At 49.1% G+C, this 19,353-nt stretch overlaps 1 protein-coding gene across 1 annotated transcript in view; it reads right to left on the bottom strand.

Annotated features, from left to right (window-relative positions):
• The window catches only part of TMEM178B (transmembrane protein 178B), a 401,231-nt gene that overhangs the window by 263,118 nt on the left and 118,760 nt on the right, over nucleotides 1–19,353 (bottom strand). The window contains exon 2 of the mRNA XM_052638836.1: nucleotides 5,000–5,113. Within this exon, the coding sequence (XP_052494796.1) occupies nucleotides 5,000–5,113 (114 nt within the window). The remainder of the gene's footprint in view (nucleotides 1–4,999; nucleotides 5,114–19,353) is intronic.

Genomic DNA, 19,353 nt, shown 5'->3' with positions numbered 1-19,353 from the left:
CCTCTGCAAAGCCTTCATCTCTGTCTGTCACCCCTCCCCCAATACCTTTCCCCTCCTCTTCCCCTCCCTCTCTAACTACATACATACTGTTTCTGATTCGACTTTGCAAGGCTACCACGTGAGTGTGTGTTTGTGTCACTGGGGGGTAGGGGGGTGGGGTGAGCCCTCAGGAGGACAGCAGGGGGTGGGGTGGTGGGGGGGTGGATGTCAGGGGGCAGAGATCCTCTCTCCTTCTCTCCCTCCCTGGCCAGCTGGTAACGTGCTGTGTGACCATCCAATTTAATTAGCTGAACTTCCCTGATAGTCTTGATAGAAGGAAGCTTTAAAAAAAAAAAAAAAAACTCGCGCTTTTTTGGCTCTCAGCCTCTTGAAAGATAATGGAGAGGATCTGATTGCAGGAACGTGGAGCCCCAGCTCCCTGATTTCCCACTGCCAGGGGCAATCAACTGTGAGCTGAAACCTCCATCTTGAAAACGCCAAGCCAAATGAGACGATCTGAGTTCACAGGCACAGAGCTCCAGAGTCTTGGAGCTCGAACCCCCAGGGGAGCCCCTGACGAGCACAGTGGGAGACCAAGTGGATAAAGGGCTGTCCTCCCCACACCCTCCAGCGGTACCTGCTCTGCAGCCCTCAGGCAGGCCCCCCACAGGTGCCCCCCACCCCGGGGTCACTGGCGTTGCCCCAAGCACAGCTCCACTCCACAGCAGCTTCTCCTTGCAGAGGTACGCACATCCCAGCACCACCCCCTCCCCAGACCCAGCTTTCTCAGCCCCCCTTGGCTTCCCCAGGTCCTATCAGAGGCCCCCCCAGACCTCCCCTTCCCACCCACCCATCCTTGCCCTGCTACTGGCTACGTCCAGGCCCCCACCCCCGTGGTGAAGGGGCATTCCAAAGGGACACCAGTGAGGGAAAGCAAAGGCACAGCTGCTGGGGAAGGCCTCAGGGGCTCCTGGAGGCGGCAGAATCCTCCAAACCAGCACGCGACCCAAGCCTGAGCTTCAGAGCACGAGAAGCCCATAGGGATGTGTTCAGGCAAGAGGAGGAAGCGTCGCCGTTTAAGATGCCACTATACTGCCAGCCTGCGTCCCCTGACCACTGCCAATCTTGCCCTGCCACTCATCTCCTGCAGCCACCAGCCCCCACTCCTGGCCGGCCTGGCCACACGTGCCCATCCTGCTCCAGCCCTGGAGATGGCAGGAAGACCCAGCAGGAGTCCAGTGCCCCCTTGGAGCCCACCAAGGCTGGACCAATGCCTCTCGGGGTGGCACACAGGCAGGAAGATAAGGTGGGCTGCTCCCAGGAGACAGTCAGATCTGGGGGGGTTGAGGGCACAGTCCCTACTATTGACAGAGTTCTACCTTCTCTGGGGGAGCTCTTGCCAGGGTGGGAAGGAGAAACAGGCACATCCAACTGTTTGTCAGCAATTACCATCTAAGACAGATTCAGAACCCTGTCACCAAATCACTCAGAAAACTCAGCATTCAAACCTCCATTGCAGAGACTACCCTACACACACACAGACACACAGACACACAGACACACAGACACACACACACACACACGAGACCTCTGACCTTTACTCCCCAGAGTGATGGTTATTATCTCCTTACACTTGGATTTGTAAACCCAGCAACCTACAGATTAATTTTATTCTTTTACCTGATAGTCACAGGACCATAAGGTGAATGAGCTCTCAGCCAAACAGTTAAGCCTCTCATTGGTGGAATTAACTGTTCAAAAATCACAGCATAGTTTTAAACCAAATGGTGCTTTTCTTACTTGAAAAAAGATTTGTTTCACAAGAGTGTTTGATGATCACATGCAAATTCTTTTGTTTAAATTTAAACTTTTTATTCACTATTGGGGTACAGCTGATTAATAATACTGTGATAGTTTCAGATGAACAGTGAAGGACTCAGCCGTACATACACATGCATCCATCCTCCTCCAAACTCCCCTCCATCCAGGCTTACATGCAAATGCTTGATGAAAATGTATGTAATCAGTATAACCTAAGAGTCATCAAAGTCTGAAATATTTTCCCAGAATTATTTCAGCAGGAAAAAAATCAAATTTTTTGCTTTAACAGAAAATCATTTACTGAGAAAAATTATTGAATATAAGATATTATGGTGAAATTATAAAACAATAACCAATCTAGCATTAAATGAATTTATTTGATCCCACTAACAATCTTAAAGAATACAGGATTCTCAAATAAGTAAAGAAATTAGAGTCTGATTTTCTTTTTTTAATTTCTAAAGCTCCATCATAGGGGTTTGCTAATCTTTGACCATTTCTACTCTATTTCAAAGGAGCTTATACGCCCACTTCCTATCTAGTGTCATCAATATCTGACCTTTGAAAACTAAACTTGACATTTACTACGCTTCCCCATGGGCTTCCCTGGTGGCTCGGTTGGTAAAGAACCTGCCCGCCATGCAAGAGCCCAGCTGCAATACAGGAAACCTGGGTTTGATCCCTGGGTTAGGAAGATCCTCTGGAGAAGCAAATGGTAGCCCAACTCCTGAAAACTCCATAGACAGAAGAGCCTCGCAGGCTACAGTGCATGGGGTTGCAGAGTCAGACACGACTGTGCACGACGCGCTCTTTCTTTTTTCTTCCTGTCTATGGTTCCCCATTGTGTCAACACTGCCAATTACACTTAGCAGCAGCTTCAGATACGACCGATGCTCACCTGCCCTCTGATAAAAATAGCTGCCGTGGATGTCAGGAACAGCAGACGCTCTCTGCTGGCTTCACAGCCCATCAGGCCGCTTTGTGAAACAGGCAGATGAATCCCACACCAAAGGGGAGCCTCGACTCCACCCAACATGGGGTGCCCAAAATTCCGCATGCATCAGTCACTGAGACGGCTTTTATCAGTTAAAAATAGATCTGTTCGCACCCCCATTCACCACAGCAGAGGCTCACGCTGGATTCTGCAGAGCTAAGGGCACTCCAGTTTCAGAAGAAGAACCCTGGAGACACAGGGCTCAGAGAAGGTCCATAACGCTGAGCATCAGCCTCTTCTCGATCTTTGCTAACACCATGTAACACACTTTCAGGGATGTCGCCATGGGTCGTCCATCTGAATTCCAGATTCTCTGCTGTGTGCACAGCCAAAAAAGCTCTACCAGGCCTCCCATGAAGTGCATCTGTGCCATTCACACTAGAATAACTCTCCTTGCTGAAACACTTTCATAAGCTATCTTAATTGCTTGAAGCAATTACACTATATTGTAATTAGCGCATTGCCTTATAATTATTTGCTTTGAGAATGTCTCTCTTCACTCCTCCCCGCCCTCCTCCACCTCCAGACGTGAGCTCTTTGAAAGAATTCTCTGTGGCCTGGGTGTCCACCATGTGCCCTAGTATACAGAAAAACTTGGTAACTGGGACTAAATTGAGTGGAATTGAATGGAAGCTGCAATACCAACAACTTCTTTAATTCAATGATGACTCCCCCTCCAGTTATATTAAGTGGTTTATTCAACCAAGCTTGTCACGTATCTTGAACATGCATTGTAGGTGTCTATTCAGTGACTATCCTAGACCAAGGCAACGTGAAAAATAAGCAGTCACGGTCAAGGATTTATATACTTGGCTTCTGGTATGTCTACCTCCAAAAAGGAAATTAATAACCCTTACTAGTGTCCCTAAGGCAAATCTCACATTAAAGTTAAATATGTGGGAAGCTTAGCTCAACATCGAGCACACAAGGGTGCCTGTTGGACATTCCCTCTCTGTCCTCAGGGTCTGGTTTGTGCCTCCACCAGTGATAAAGCTTGTAGGAGGAACCATTTGGTTAATGCCTTCCCACCTACTCACACCTGCCCCTACAACCATTTGGGGCCAGTGGCTCTAGATAGCACTCATCCAGACACCTAGTCACAATATTTTTCCTGAAACCAATGGATCATTGCTCTGTTTGTTTAATTTTACTTGTTTCTCACCCCGCCCATCAACATATGGTGATTTGATTAAAACCAATACCAAAAAGTGGAACAGACCCAGTGGGCTCCCTGCATGCCAAAAATAACCAGGCAACAACAAAGAGAAGAAAGATGGTTTCGGCCTTCATCAAAGCTTACCCACGACAGGATCCTTGTTTTCAATAAAGAGCCTCCTTCATGTATACGTGAAAACTGAAACTCAACCTTGTGACATTATGTTAAAAAGCTGAAATCAGGAAGAAATGACAAGCGCACCCGCGGTGGCGTGGAGCTTACTAGCAGGAAGAACATGTTCGCATGAACCATGCCTGCGACAAAGCAGAGTTATCCTTACACAGACAAGCAGGTGGATCCCCGTGGAGCAGAAAGGTAAAAATAGCCAACCAACTCTGTTTGCTCATTAAGTCATGGTCTTATCATATTAATAATTTAAGTCTCTGAGAATTCCTGACCAAAATCTTCCCTAACCAATGAAGGCACACATTCTGATCTTCACTGAGCCATCACAGGAGAACCCAGGTCCCAAAGCCTTTCATTCTCCGGGAGATAAATTTGTCAGTGGAGGACCAGGCCTTCCCACTCAGGGGCCCCCGCTCAACTGCAAATTTCCAGTGCAATACTGCCTGCAACCAACAGCAGGTCTTAACCCACACAGAGGATGACACGAGGGATTAGCAGGTTGCCACAATAATGCCCCGAGCAACTTGGAGACAAGCTGGTCTTGAATCCCAGGAGTTGGTTCAGTCAGGTAGGTGAAATCTGAAATGCCTACCAGGGTAGCAAAGCAAGACCATGGATCATTGTCCAGCTGCTAATCGTTTTTTGTGTCAATTGTAGAAGCAAACTCCTCAAAACTGCAATACAATCAGAACCAACTGGGGCAGTTCAGACCCACAGATATTCAGACTTTAAGGATTGCCACCATGTTCTGAGACTGTCCACAGGTCTCTGATAGAGGTCCATCTGTCCAAACTGCTGATGGGCATCCAACGTCCATGCCCTCCAAAGGTCACAGCCAAGGAAAGAGACTCAGGTGTACTTACGCAGAGCATGCCACTCATCCTGGCGGATGGTCTTCGTGATGTTGAAGGTGAGGTTCCTGGGGATGGTGGCTGAGGAGTAGTGGTATTTGATGTACGTGCACCGCTCAATTTCTCCTGGAAAAGAGACAGGAGGCCAGGTGTTAATGAGGCAGCAACCATGTCTGGGGAAGTTTCTAGGATCTGCTTCTCTATCCTGGGGAGAGAGACTTGTTTCATATTGGGCCTGGTGACATCAACATTTTATAAATACAAGGTAGTAACCTCAGCTCCAAAAGAACAAAAGAGGAGAACAAAATCAAACACCATCAATTTAGATGGCGCTAGTGGTAAAGAACCCACCTGCCAGTGCAGGATTTGAAAGGGACTGGGGTTCGATCCCTGGGTTGGGAAGATGCCCTGGAGAAGGAAACGGCAATCCACTCCAGTATTCTTGCCTGGGAAATCCTATGGACAGAGTGTTAGGACCAAACGGGAGCCAGGACAGGCTCTAAGGGGCAGGCTAGGCCTGAGGTTTAGTCTCTAGAAAAGCTGAGGCACTGGAAACTCCCGCAGGCAGTGTAGCTCCACCTATCAGAAAAATCCCCGTAGCCCCCCGCCCGCGCCAGACCCCAGCCGATCCGGATAGGGATGCAAGGTTTAATAGTCCTGCGCGTGTACAGTTTAGCCAATCAGCTATGCTGTTACAGAACCGTCTGTATAAAAGTAGATGTGATTCAGAGCTCGGGGCTCTTGTGCGATTCCACTGTGCTGGATGAGACCTGGGCCCTAGCTCGAGCTAGCAATAAACACCTTTATGCTTTTGCATTGCTGTGGACGTCTTATTCTCTCAGTTTTGGGGACTCGGACTTCAGGCACAACAAGAGAAGTCTGACGGGCTACAGTTCATGGGGTCACAAATAATCAGACACAACTGGGCGCGCACGCGCGCACACACACACACACACACACACACACACACACACACATATCTCTGGCATCATTCAGAGACAGGAAGGGTCCAAGTTGAGGCTGATGGCAGCTTGTTAAGAAAGTAGTACCCATGTGTTTAACCTTAAGAAAATCAACTTATACGTCAAGGGAGGATGTTTGGTATCTAAAAAACATTTACAGTCTGCACCCATGGACCAGCAGCAAGCAGGCTTCAGCCTTAATCACGTAGCACGTGCTGTCTTGTGGAAAGGTGAGCTAGAGGGGCCTCTTCCCTCTTCTCTATCCCATGGCCCCCACCAGCCTCACCTCTAAAAACAAAGCGCTCCGTTCCATCTGCACCTCCCTGAACCAGTCTCCTCTCAGATTTCTTAGACAAAATCGAAGTCCCGTGACACTCAATTGCCTGGTCCAATTACAACCTTTTCTGAGATGCTGTTATCAATCAGTGCAAGCTTTGCTAGTCAGATTATAAAAATAGTTCTATATCTCAGAGCCAGAGGTTCTCAAATGGTAGCCCTGGGACCACACCATCAGCATTCCCTGGAAACATGCTAGAAATGCCATTTCCCAGGCCTAACCCCACACCTGCTGAATCAAAACCCCCAAGGTAGAGCCTGCAATATAAATTTTACTAGGCCCTCCAGGTAATTCTGTTGCACACTTGAGTTTGAAAACTGCCGCCTTTGAGAATCTAATAGAATTGCCGATGAGTGAGTTTATAAATCCGCCAGGTTGGCCAAATTCAAAAGGTAAGCAAGATTAGGAGATCTTGGCCTCCTGCAGGCTCTTCTATTGGCACTTACTTATCCGGGGGATATTAAAACTCAAGTGTCAGGGCATCATGAAAAATCAGGAAAGGAGTGATTTTTAAAGGTTAGGGGTTTTAAATTTTGGTTTTGCACCTGAATGGATTTTGATGGTAATCCATTTTGCACCCCACTGATTTTCAATTTATAAGTAGTGGCACCTGATTGAATTGTCTGACCCCTGGCTCACTGTCAGCAGGGAACCTGGCAATAGGTGGAGTGCAGTAATTTAGACAGCGCCTTATTGTAAATCACGTCTGGACGATCGCCCACTGCTATTTACTGGCAGACACTCCTGTAATGGGACAGATGCCGTCCAGAGGCAAAGTTTTGAGGAAAGCGTTAGGTACTGTTTTTGTTTTTTTTTTAATTTCTCAGCTTCTCCGCCTCTGTCCTCTTAGCCCACAAACATCCTGAAGTCTCTCATGGGCCCACCATACCCCCCACGACATCCCCCACCTCTGTCTTCCTTCTTCCCTCACCTGCTACACTTCTAGAAAAAATAGTCTTCCTGACAGTCTCCGCTTCCAGAACCCACATTCACATCTCATTTCTATAACAATTTCCATTGACAGCATCAGTTCCCATCCAGTCTACATCACAAAGCCCAGGGCCATCCCCAGAACTTTCCAGGGCTCTAGTGGTGCCCCTCCTCCCTGGCATCCAGCTGGTCACTGAATTCCGACAGTTCTATGTCAGAAATGTCCCTGGAATCCAGCCTGCCTGCCCTCTGTCCCCTCTCTCTCCATCATAGCTACGAGAACACAATGACCAATCTCAACAAACAGCCACACTGACTGAGGACTTACGAGGTAGGAGAGACCTGCCAAGTGCCTAGTAGACCAGTGGTTTCCAACTTATGTCTTGGAGCACATAGGAAAGATGTGTGCAAGGCAGCGGGTGGGCTGCTGGGCCTTGTCCAGCCTCCCCAAGGGCCGAAGTAGCCACATCCCATAACCCATATGTGGTTTCTATATGTGTCATCATCCCTGGGTCAGGAAGATCCCCTGCAGAAGGAAGTGGACATCCACTCCAGTACCCTTGCCTGGAGAATTCCATGGAAAGAGGAGTCTGGTGGGCTGCAGTCCATGGGGTCACTAAGAGTCAAACACGACCGAGCAACTAACACTTACTTACACTTACATACACGTGTGTCCCACTGGTGGCACACTCTATTATGAACAATGCCTTACTAATCCTTCTGTAACCCAATTAAGTAAGTGCTATTATACTCCTCACCCCTATTTTACAAAGAAGAAAATGGAGGCTTAAGTGACTTGCCCAAGGTAGGAGCAGGGCCAGGATGAGAACACAGGATCGCCTTACTAGAGTATCTCTCCTGTCAGGCCACCCTCCGTACTGCTGCTCAGACTGTGCCATAGAAAGAAAATGCAGTCTATCATGCAGGGGATAAACCCCACACTCCTGGCAGAAAGTCCCAGCCCCCACTTAGCCCCAACAAGGACACACCCTAGGCTCCAGTCCGGTGCCCTCCCCACCCTGCCCCATCAAGGGCGGATCCACTCACAACTCTGGCCCTCCTCTCCTCCCCACCTTTCTTTCACCAGGTAGGAGCCTCCAGCTCCTCAGGAAAGCCCCACTCACATCTAGGACAGCAGCCAGCAGCAGGCATCCAACGGCCCCGCCCCTCTCCCCCTCCCTGATCGGGTTGTCCTGCTGCAGCCAGCACACCAATGAGCTGTGATTTATCCATTTACACGCCTCACTCCTCCACCGGATACTAGTTTCTGGAGGGCAGGGACTTGTCTTATTCATTCATCTTTATCTCCCTGGCCCCCAGCACAGAGTGAGCACCAAGAACCTATGCTTGGAAGAAAGCGATGAATAATACAAGGCGCCCTTTATAAGATCACAGTGGGTAAGGAATCCAACTGCTTCTACTGTATGCAAGGGATTAAAATAATGGAGGCAAATTAGAATGTCATGAATAAACGGAGGCGACTGTTGCAGAATTCTGGAAGCCTATGGCAAATACCTCTTTCCTGTCTGGACCATGTAAGGAGAGGCTTGTCAATCACATATGAACACAGAATAGCCTCTTACCACACTTTGTAAATGTAATCCAAGGGACAACTAGGTCAATGGTTTCAGGGTAGAAAAAAGACAGAGAAAAGAAAGAGAGGGATATATTAGGGAGAAAGGGTTTTTACATGAATATCGTGAGCAAGCACGTGGGCCATACACAGTTGAGCAGGCTGCACACCGCACAAGGATGCCTCTCGGGGTACCTGCGTGCTGAAGTACAGCCGCTGCTCTGCTTGCGAAGACCGGCACCATGGTGGGGTATGCAGGGGATGTCTCAGTCAGAGAGGCTGCCTTCACCTAATTTGCACAAAGATGGCATGAGAACTAGGAGCCACCCTACACTCCATAATTTCAAGATCAAACAAAATACTCCCTGGGCCCAGCTTGGAAGGTACGAGATGGAATCCCACTGGTAACAGCTAGATGAGTGCCTGTCACTCCCATCTGAGAGAAGTACCTGATTTCCTGGCTAGGACCAGGTTCTCTCAGCCTCAAAACATACTCAACAAGTGGCCACAGGTTCCAGGCTTCCTCCCTCGGCCCCAGCCTACCCGGCCAGCCAGGGAAGAGGCCACCTGACACTCAACAAGAGAAAGACGCTGATGGACAGGCGCGTTGGGCAGCCGGCCAGGGAGCTTGGCTGGAGAACTTCCCAACAGCCCCGCTGGAGGCCCTCACTATTTGCTTTGCCTCAGGGATGCAAGCATCCTGCCTTTGACAGCAATTAAATTTGAAAGACTCAAATATTGCCTAAGAAGAAAGGCAAAATATTTACCCATGTGTCTGCAGGTCCTGTCAGTGTGCTGGGCTTTTGTCAATACAGGCGCCATCTGGGCACCAAATTCATGTGCCCAGAATGTGGGCTTCCCAACACAAACAGGTTTTCCTGCGAAGGATGGTGGAAGGTAACAGAGAAGCCTGTGACCTTCCCCGACTCCTGCACTCTAGCCCAGACAGGGGAGCTTCCCCCTCCTGCAGCCTCAGCTGAGGGGCCAAAAATCTGGTCAGTGAGGCATCAGGGGTTGGGGGTGCCTCCTGTGGGCACCTTAGGACTTGATACCTTCAGCCATGCCCTGCCTTCTGAGCTGAGGACCCTCCAATCTGCGTATCAGAGTCCCAGAGTGTTAGTTGCTCAGTCATGTTTGACTCTTTGCGACCCCGTGGACTGCAGCCCATCAGGTTCCTCCATCCATGGAATTCTCTAGGCAAGAATACTGGAGTGGGTGGCCATTCCCTTCTCCAGGAGGATCTTCCTGACCCAGGGATTGAATCAGGGTCTCCTGCATTGCAGGCAGATTCTTTACCATCTGAGCCACCATCAGAGTCCCAGGGAGACAGGATACCCAAACAGGTAACTGAGGAGGGTTTCCAAAGCGGTCAGTTTACAAAGCTGAGCATAGGGTGTAAAGGGACCAGGCAAGGGTGGGGCAGGGCCCCGGGGCTGGCAACATAAGGAGGTGGGGCAACCCCGAGGCTGGGCAAGGCAGAGCAGGGACCATCACGGGAAGCTGGAGAAGAGGGCCCTGGGAGGGAGGTGGGGAGGGTACAGCCCCCCTGTGTGAGGGGCAGGATGTAAACGCCCAATCTCTCACTCCTCCCACCCACACCTCCTGCCACGTCTCCCCAGAGCTGAACCCACCTAGAAGTCAAAGGGCAGGCCAGCCTCCGAGCACAGAGCAGGTAAAGACGGAACTGGACTCAACTGGAATCAAGGGACAAATGCAAGCATCCAGCCCTCTCCCCTTCTCCATCATCACTCCAGCTTCCCCTAGTCCAACGGGAGCGCCTACCCCCTTCCCTTCCACCTCTCAAAGTCCTCAGTGACAAAGGGAGCCCCAGGAACAAGAACAGGGGAACACAGTTCTCATCTTTTCTCTCCATTTCAAATGCTTTGAGACCCAAGGCATGAGTCTGGTAATTCACGTCAAGTCCTGATGTGGTCCCTGCACACAGCAAGTGCTCAATAAATACTACTGGGTTGGCTAAGAAGTTCACTGGGGCTTTTTCTTAACGTCTTATGGAAAAAACCCAAACTCTCTGGCCAGTCTCACAGTCATGATGAATCACTGCCTTGATACTACTTACTCTAAGGGGGAAAGACCACAGGAAATCAGAAATAATATCAGCAATGTTTGCATCACATTACATACACACAGAGGCAGCGCGTGGGGTATGGGGGTGGGGAGAGGAAGAGAGAGAAATTTCATACACAGTAACCCTAGGAGACTTGTAGCTCAGAACCCCGACATGTGCTGGGCATATGAGGAAACAGACTGGAGGGGAGCGGAAGAGATGGCCCACATGATGAACTCTGGACTCTGACCCCACCCTACAAGGAAACCACAGGCGAGGTTCCTTTCACATGCATCTACTATCAGCAAGGCGTGGTTTCCAGGAGTCTACTTCTCATGGTAAGTGGAAACCTTCTAAGGCAGGGAAACTTTAGAGGCAGTGCTAGGACTCAGCCCCATGCCATCTAGAATCACCTCCCGTAAACAGGTGCCACAGTACTTATATTCATGCATTAGAGAGTCATTCCTTTCGGTCAGACACTATTTTTGTAGGCCCCTATTTTTAAAACTTTGCTTCCCTGGTGGCTCAGAGGGTAAAGCATCTGCCTACAATGTGGGAGACCCGAGTTCGATCTCTGGGTCAGGAAGATCCCCTGGAGAAGGAAATGGCAACCCACTCCAGTTCCCTGGAAAATTCCATGGACGGAGAAGCCTGGTGGTCTACAGTCTGTGGGGTCGCAAAGAGTCAGACACGACTGAGCGACTTCACTTTCTTTCACTTTCTAAGTCAGTCCAAATGGGATGGTCCCCAGTCACCTGGGCCTAAGTATGGATGAGATCCTGAAATCCCTTTCCTTTAGACTAGACAGCTTCCCTCATAGCTCTGCTGGAAAAGAATCCGCCTGCAATGCAGGAGACCCCGGTTTGATTCCTGGGTTGGGAAGATCCACTGGAGAAGGGATAGGCTACCCACTCCAGTGTTCTTCGGCTTTAATTGTGGCTCAGCTGGTAAAGAATCCACCTGCAATATGGGAGACCTGGGTTCAGTCCCTGGGTTGGGAAGATCCCCTGGAGAAAGGGAAAGACTACCACATTTCAGTATTCTGGCCTGGAGAATTCCATGGACTGTATAGTCCATGGGGTCACAGAGGGTCGGACACGACTAGGTGACTTTCACTAGACTAGAGGGACCCTCAGCAGCAGGGCACCCCTAGAGAAGCGAGGCTGAGAAAGGCACAGGATCCCAGCAGCTCATGGGGGCGGTGGGGGGGCGGGGGCGTGCTGTGAAGCCAAACCTAAAACTTCACAACCATATCTGGCGCTGACCAAGGTGGGCCTGAGGAAGAACTGAACACAGGAACCCTCTCTCCAGCCCCCACTTTAAAAGTGGAGTGATGCACGCTGGGCATGGTGTGGTCAAACGCATTGATGTTTAGGAAAACTTGGGCTTAACAATCTATAAAAGGTTTACTTCTGTGGTACTTTAATAAGAGTTTTACATTCAGAAAACTAAGATCATGGTATCTGGTCCCAACATTTCATGGCAAATAGATGGGGAAACAATGGAAATAGTGACAGACTTTATTTTGGGGGGACTCCAAAATCACTGCAGATGGTGACTGCAGCCATGAAATTAAAAGACATTTACTCCTTGGAAGAAAAGCTATAACGAACTCAGATAGCATATTAAAAAGCAGAGACATTACTTTATCAACAAAGGTCCATCTAGTTAAATCTATGGTTCTTCCAGTAGTCATATATGGATGTGAGAGTTGAACTATAAAGAAAGCTGAGTGCCGAAGAATTGATGCTTTTGAACTGTGGTGTTGGAGAAGTCTCTTGAGAGTCCCTTGGACTGCAAGGAAATCCAACCAGTCCATCCTAAAGAAAATCAGTACTGAATATTCATTGGAAGGACTGATGCTGAAGCTGAAACTCCAATACTTTGGCCACCTGATGAGAAGAACTGACTCATTTGAAAAGACCCTGATGCTGGGAAAGGTTGAAGGTGGGAGAAGAAGGGGACGACAGAGGATGAGATGGTTGGATGGTATCACCAACTTCATGGACATGAGTTTGAGCAGGCTCTGGGATTTGGTGATGGACAGGGAAGCCTGGCGTGCTGCAGTCCATGGGGTCGCAAAGAGTCGGATACGACTGAGCGACTGAACTGAACTGAAACTGAAGAATAACCCTCAGAGGAGAGTAGCGCAAATGCTTTATAGACTTGAAAACAGTGTGAATGGTAAAAAGTGAAAAAGTTGGTCCAACTCCATCCTGAAGTTACAGTGAAGGGTCTTATGGGCACCCAGGGCTGAGGCAGGCACTGCTCCTTCTGGGCTTCCCTTGGTCCTCATGCTCTTCTTGACATTCCAGCATCCCACTGGACTACTAGACCACTACTGAGAGTCCACAGGTTTCCTTCATCCCAGAGCTCCTTCTTTTAAAACAATTAAATCTATTCAATGCCTTCCAGACAGTGAGGGCTTTGGACAGTCACTTTACCCCCACGTGATGGTCACAACAACCTTGAGAAGAAGATTCTACCTCTCCCATTGTTCTCAGCCCATATTCAGTAGTATTCTCACATGACTGAAGGAAAGGAGTTTAAGAGAGGTGAAGGCCTTCTCTCCAGCCAGCCATCCAGCAAGGAAAACAGGCAGAGTCCAGGTATCAGCACAGTGGTTTCAGACACCACAGCCGTAATGATTTCATGCCCTGGCAGGAGGTTTATGAGGAACAGGGATTATTTTGCAGCCACAGAGCCTTGTATGTGGAGGAACTTTACATCCACTGATAAGGAAGAGTGGGCGGGGGGGACATCACCCATGTCTTGTCTGCTACACTTCCTCCCTTGATGCCAATGGCGAGAGCGCCTAAGACACTGGGGTCTGCCCTGCTGACCGGTCCTGGCCCCAGGCCGCCACGGCAAGAGCTCTCACCCTCTCACTCTGACACCCGTCTCACCCATTGAGCTGGCGGTTCTCAATCATCGTTCAGCCCTAATAAATGGAAAGATTAAGTCAAAAGTAGAAAGAACACACTGGAAAAAAACTGAAAGCCAACCTTCAAAAAAAAGAAAAGAAACTGGTTGAAGCTTTAAATCTTGGACTTCATCCCTTCCATAAAGGGCATTTCCTCAAAAAAGAAAAAAAAAAAAAGCTGGGGGAGTGGTTAAAATTACACCTTAGAAGGGAGAGGAGACAGGGAGATTCTCCTCTGACCAATTAGGAAAGCCATTATCAATTTATCAGCACTACCAATGTCGAATTCTTTAGCCGCTGTAAGAGCAGAGATGGAGTTTAGGGGGTGAAAGGTTTGAGATTAGAAGCAAAACCATGTCCCTGATGAAAAGGGAGGGAAGCAAACCAGCAAAATTCCAGGAGTTCTAAGAGGGCAGACAGAGCTGGAGTTTCCACATCCCGCAAGACCACATCCTCAGGCAGGATGGGAAGGGGAGGGGGCTGGGCAGGGCAGCGATATTTACAAGTGATTTCAGACAGCTCTTCACAAAAGCTTCCTGCAAGGAACCTCCTCACCCCACCTCCCCGGCTCATTTTCAGCACCTCCTCCTCCCCCCAGATGTTATGAGCTGAAGGATTTTCAAGGCTTAGAGCTGCTGCTGGCCCAGCAAGAAAGAATGTTTTATTTTCTTCATACTGAGGAAAAGTGTTACCTTCTTTTTATGTTTAATGCTTTCAGACGCATTCCACTTGGTGTATTTTGTTTTTTGTGTTTGTGGTATCAGCGTGGCCTTTTAATGTTGTTTTGTATGCAACTCATGGGCAGACTCCTAAATATTTAATTCCTTTCCATTCAGTGCTTTATAAATGTTTGTTAGGAGTCGTGTTCTGGGGGCCCTCTGGACTCACATGCACGCACTGCATTCTTAAAAATCCTACTTCCAGAGGGCAGCCCTCCACCCACCCCATTTCTGACTCTGTCTCCCAACACTTCTGTCAGTTACTGTTGCAACAGGTACTTGGATATTAACCATGTATTTCTCTCTGTACACAGTAAATGCTTTAGGGTAGGGGAGCTTGTGGTTTTCATCTTTGGCCAAGAGGGTGCTTTGAGTGTCGTACAGCTGACCCTTGAACAACGTGGGTTTGAGCTACACGGGTCCACTTATTCAGATTTTCTTTCTCAGTGAAAAGACTACAGTACTACACAGTCCGCAGCTGGTTGAATCAATGACACAGAGGAGTCGCATATACGGATGCTCCGACTCCAAGTTATACTTGACTTTCAACTGCACAGAGGGGCCATCCCAACCCCCTCATTGTTCAAGGGTCAAGAATAATTCATTTTAATAATAGTTTATGTTCAATGAATGTATTCTACGTGTTAAGTACTGTACAGAGGATTTTATCCCACATTATCTCATTTAATCATAAAAGTTATGGCCTGCTGCTGTCCCCATTTCACAGATGAGAACACAGAGGCTCAGAGAGGTGTCCTGCCTGAGAATGCAGAGCTCTTGCACAGGTGGCATGCAAACCCACCTACCCACACTCTCTAAGCGCCACACTATGCATGCTCATGAAGAGAAACTAGGAAAAGTCAAACTCTTCAGCAAGAAAGAGACCCTCCAAGGTTTCCCATCAGAAATAAAGCAAAACTTTTCCATGTGCAGAGGTTTCCAGGTTCTACAGATTTTGCTGCTCTTATTAGAACAAGACAGAAGGTTTGCTTCCAGTGCTCCCGTAACGAGCTGGCCAGAAGACAGCTTCTAGACACAGTGGAGGGGGACTGAGAACGCATCTACCGGCCCCTGCACTCGGCCACAGCCCTACCCCACTCCCAGGACAAGCCACCCACCAGCAGGGACCTGAGGCAAGTCACTCAGGCTCTCAGAACCTCATTTCTTCATATGCAAATGCAGATAATGATAGCGCTCAGCTCCTAAGATGGATGAGGAAGAACTGAGATAACTTATGTAAAACATGCTCTGGAGTAAGCATTCGAGAAATGCTCATTTATCAGTTCTACCTCTGGGACACACCTGCTCCCATATAACAGCGCATCCATATCTGGTAGCTCAGCTGGTAAAGAATCAGCCTGCAATGCAGGAGACTTCGGTTAGATTCCTGGGACTGGAAAAGTGATAGGCTACGTACTTCTGTATTCATGAGCTTCCCTGGTGTGGGAGACCTGGGTTTGATCCCTGGGTTTGGAAGATTTCCTGGAGGAGGACATGGCAACCCACTCCAGTATTCTTGCCTGGAGAATCCCATGGACAGAGGGGCCTGGCGGGCTACAGACCGTGGGGTTGCAGAGTCAGACACGACTGAGCGACTGAGCGCAGCGCAGCATCATATCTAAAGACAGCTCTCACGCCTCTCCCACCCACGGCTCCTTCTCTTCCAGCCAAGGCCGTTCAGGTCCTACGCCCACGGTCACAGAGCCCAGCACCACTCTGGCCATCCGCAAGGCCCAGGCACGTGTCAGAATCTCTCCCAAGGGGACACTGAGCACAACTGCACCTGCAGGGGCAGAGCCCACAGCCCAGCTCCCTGTGAGCAACGTGGGCAGCCGTGACACAGGCTGGTCACATGCAGGGGACAAGGCCCATGTTTTTCCTCCAGAGAAGCTACTCAGCCAGCATGGGCTTGAGCAGCTGGTTGTTTCTCTCATCTGGGGCTGTTTTATCTCATTTAGTTTGTTACCTCCTGCAGGGTCTCCTGTTTGTTCCAGGCCCCTGAAGAAATGTTTGGGTGGTGAGCCTGTCCTCCCATAAATTAGACATCAGTCCATAAACTCCATCAGTGGGGCCACTTCTGGCCTCGTCCAAGCCATCACTAAAATCTCTCAACAGGATGGGTATTGAAGGCAGAACTGTGCACCCACACACGCACCACAAATTTCCTTGCAATCAGAAGTGAAAAAGTAAGGAAGTATTAGTTGATCAGTCTTATCTGACTCTTTGCGACCCTATGGAGTGTGTCTCGCTAGGTTCCTCTGTCTGTGGGATTTCCCAGACAAGAATACTGGAGCGGGTTGCCACTTCCTTCTCCAAGGGATCTTCCTGACCCAAGGAACAAACTTGAGTCTCCTGCATTGCAGGCGGATTCTTTACTATCTGAGTCACCAGGGAAGCTTGCAATCAGAAATGAAACCATTAAGAGCTCTTGGTTAGGACCCTGTGGCCTGCAATGAATTCACATTCCCAATCTGCCCACATCCCCTGGCCCCAGACCCCCTCCTGCAGCTAGTGCACCTGGATGTCACGAGACCCCATCTGCACCATTTACCCCATCAGCTCATCTAGGAACTCTACCCACACAGGGGACGAGGTCAGCTCAGCGCTGCACGCTGGTCCCTAGGCATCACCGCCTCCTGGCCGAGCGCTTCCCCCACATCTGCTTTGTAGACCCTTGGACAGTTGTCCAGGCCTCCCACAAGTCTGGCTGCTCATCTGTGTCCATGGAATCCCCACGGTCTCCTTTACTGAAAAATTGACACGGCACCCCTAAGTCACAACTCCTCTGACCATCTGGTCCCCCTTCACGAACAGGGTGGCCCCACAGAAGAAATTATTTCCCACACTGCCCACCATCCTTCCACATCCTCTAGCAGCCAACACTCCCATCAAGGAATAGAAATGAGGCCTCCCTGCTGGGTGACCACCACGCACCTGCCGAGTTTACAACCCGTGTCCACGTCCCCCAGTCGCCCTGCAAAACACGGTCTCCAAGCCCCTGACTCCTGCTCACCCACTCCGTTCTTCTCACCACCTTACCATGTAACTCCCTTGACTCAACATCATAGCCTCTAACATTTTACCATCTTCTGTGCTAAAGGTCACCTCATCTTCTGTGGGATCCACAACCTTTTTATCCTCACTTCCTCGTTCCTAGATTCAGGATATCTTTTCCCCCTTCTCTGAGTCTTTCTGCATGCTTTAAACAAGACATTCTTAAATGTCATTACATCGTAACATCCTCACGAAAGGAAATAAAAAACGAGGTGTCATCGTGCTGACCCCGCAGCACCCACCCTCCTGGTAAGGTTTCGGGCGCCCTTTTTCCCAGTTTGCTCATTTATTTTTCCAGAGTGAAACATGCTGCTTGGGAAAGTATGAGAAGGTGAGGTATGGCTTTAAATCACCATTTGGGGTGTAGTAAATAATCTGCTCCCTTATTCCTATCACAGCCCTAACAGCCTTCTGGAGAGTTCAGAGCCCCAAGTTGTCACTGCCTTCCCCAAGGCCGCCTCCCGCCCTGGTGGGCTGACACCCCGAGCACAAGCCTGTGGCTCCTCTGGGCACAGTTTCAGCGGGTGGAAGCACCATCCATCTCCAGGCCCTGACAGGCAAACGAGGCAAGAAGGAAGACCAAATCTGGTTTTTTGCTGGAAAACAGTGAGCTCATGCTTTCTCTCCAGAGACGCAGGAAGTGGAGACAGATCTGGAGACCGTGATGGAGACATGCAGGGGTGATGAGGGATGAGCAGGAAAGAGGGAGGAGGCCAGTCTGGCACTTTTGAAATGTCACTTTTGATAAGAATCCCCAGCTCTCAGGCCAGAGGGAAACATCCATATTCTTTAAAGTTAGGATCCAGCATGAGGCAGCTGTCCTAAAGGGGAGGAACAGGGAGAAGACGAACAGAGCTGGAAATTCTTCATTCCCACTCCTTCAGAGAAAAGGGAGATGATGGTTCCTGAGTTGCCAGCACTGCAGATGCCAGGGCAGGACTGGCACTGCTGCTCCCAGATGGACTCCAGATCGGATGGTGGGCACTGCCAGCTTTTCCTATGGAGGGTTGTACCCTCAGGCATGCATCTCCATAATTCCAGCCATTCCCTACGGATGCACCAGATAGAAGGTAGAGAATTCAGATGACTGCCCAGGTATTTCCAAATAGCTGAATGTTTGGTTTCAGCTAGGGGAAAAAAATCCAGATTACTGAGTTTTCTACTTTGTATTTGAAAAAGAAGTTAGATAATGCTTTTCCTTTTTACCAGTTAATTCAGAGAGGGGGCGGGGCAGAGACGCTGTGTGTGTGCATGTGTATGCGTGTTTGGGGAAGACTGTGGGAAATGCTGGCTGTCCCATATGAGAAACCAAACCCTGATGGCTGTTCATTATTTTACTCCTAAACTTGCTGTGTGCCTTTGCTAAAAACTGAATGCAAACTAAAGACCACAGAATTAAAGTAGAAAGCCCAAACAGACGAATTATACTTTTCTTTATATGTTGTTGTTCAGTCGCTAAGTCGTGTCCGATTCTTCGCAACCCCGTGGACTGCAGCACGCCAGGCCTCCCTGTCGCTCTCCATCTCCTGGAGTTCACCCAAGTTCATGTCCACTGAACCAGTGATGCCATCCAACCATCTCACCTCTGACGACCTCTTATCCTTTTGCCTTCAATCTTTCCCACCATCATCTCTCCTCACAAAATTGACTATTTTCTTGTTTAAGTTAAACGGCTCGGCTAGATGTTAATTAAAGTGTTAACTCAGCTTGACTCACTAGTTGAAATAAAATTCAAAACCAGACATCAAAATACAAATAATGAATGATTCACTGTTTCCCACTGTGTCCAGCAGCACGTCTGTG

The sequence above is a fragment of the Budorcas taxicolor genome, chromosome 4 (assembly GCF_023091745.1).
Source record: "Budorcas taxicolor isolate Tak-1 chromosome 4, Takin1.1, whole genome shotgun sequence".
NCBI lineage: Eukaryota > Metazoa > Chordata > Mammalia > Artiodactyla > Bovidae > Budorcas > Budorcas taxicolor.
This window is presented reverse-complemented; position numbering and strand designations above follow the sequence as displayed.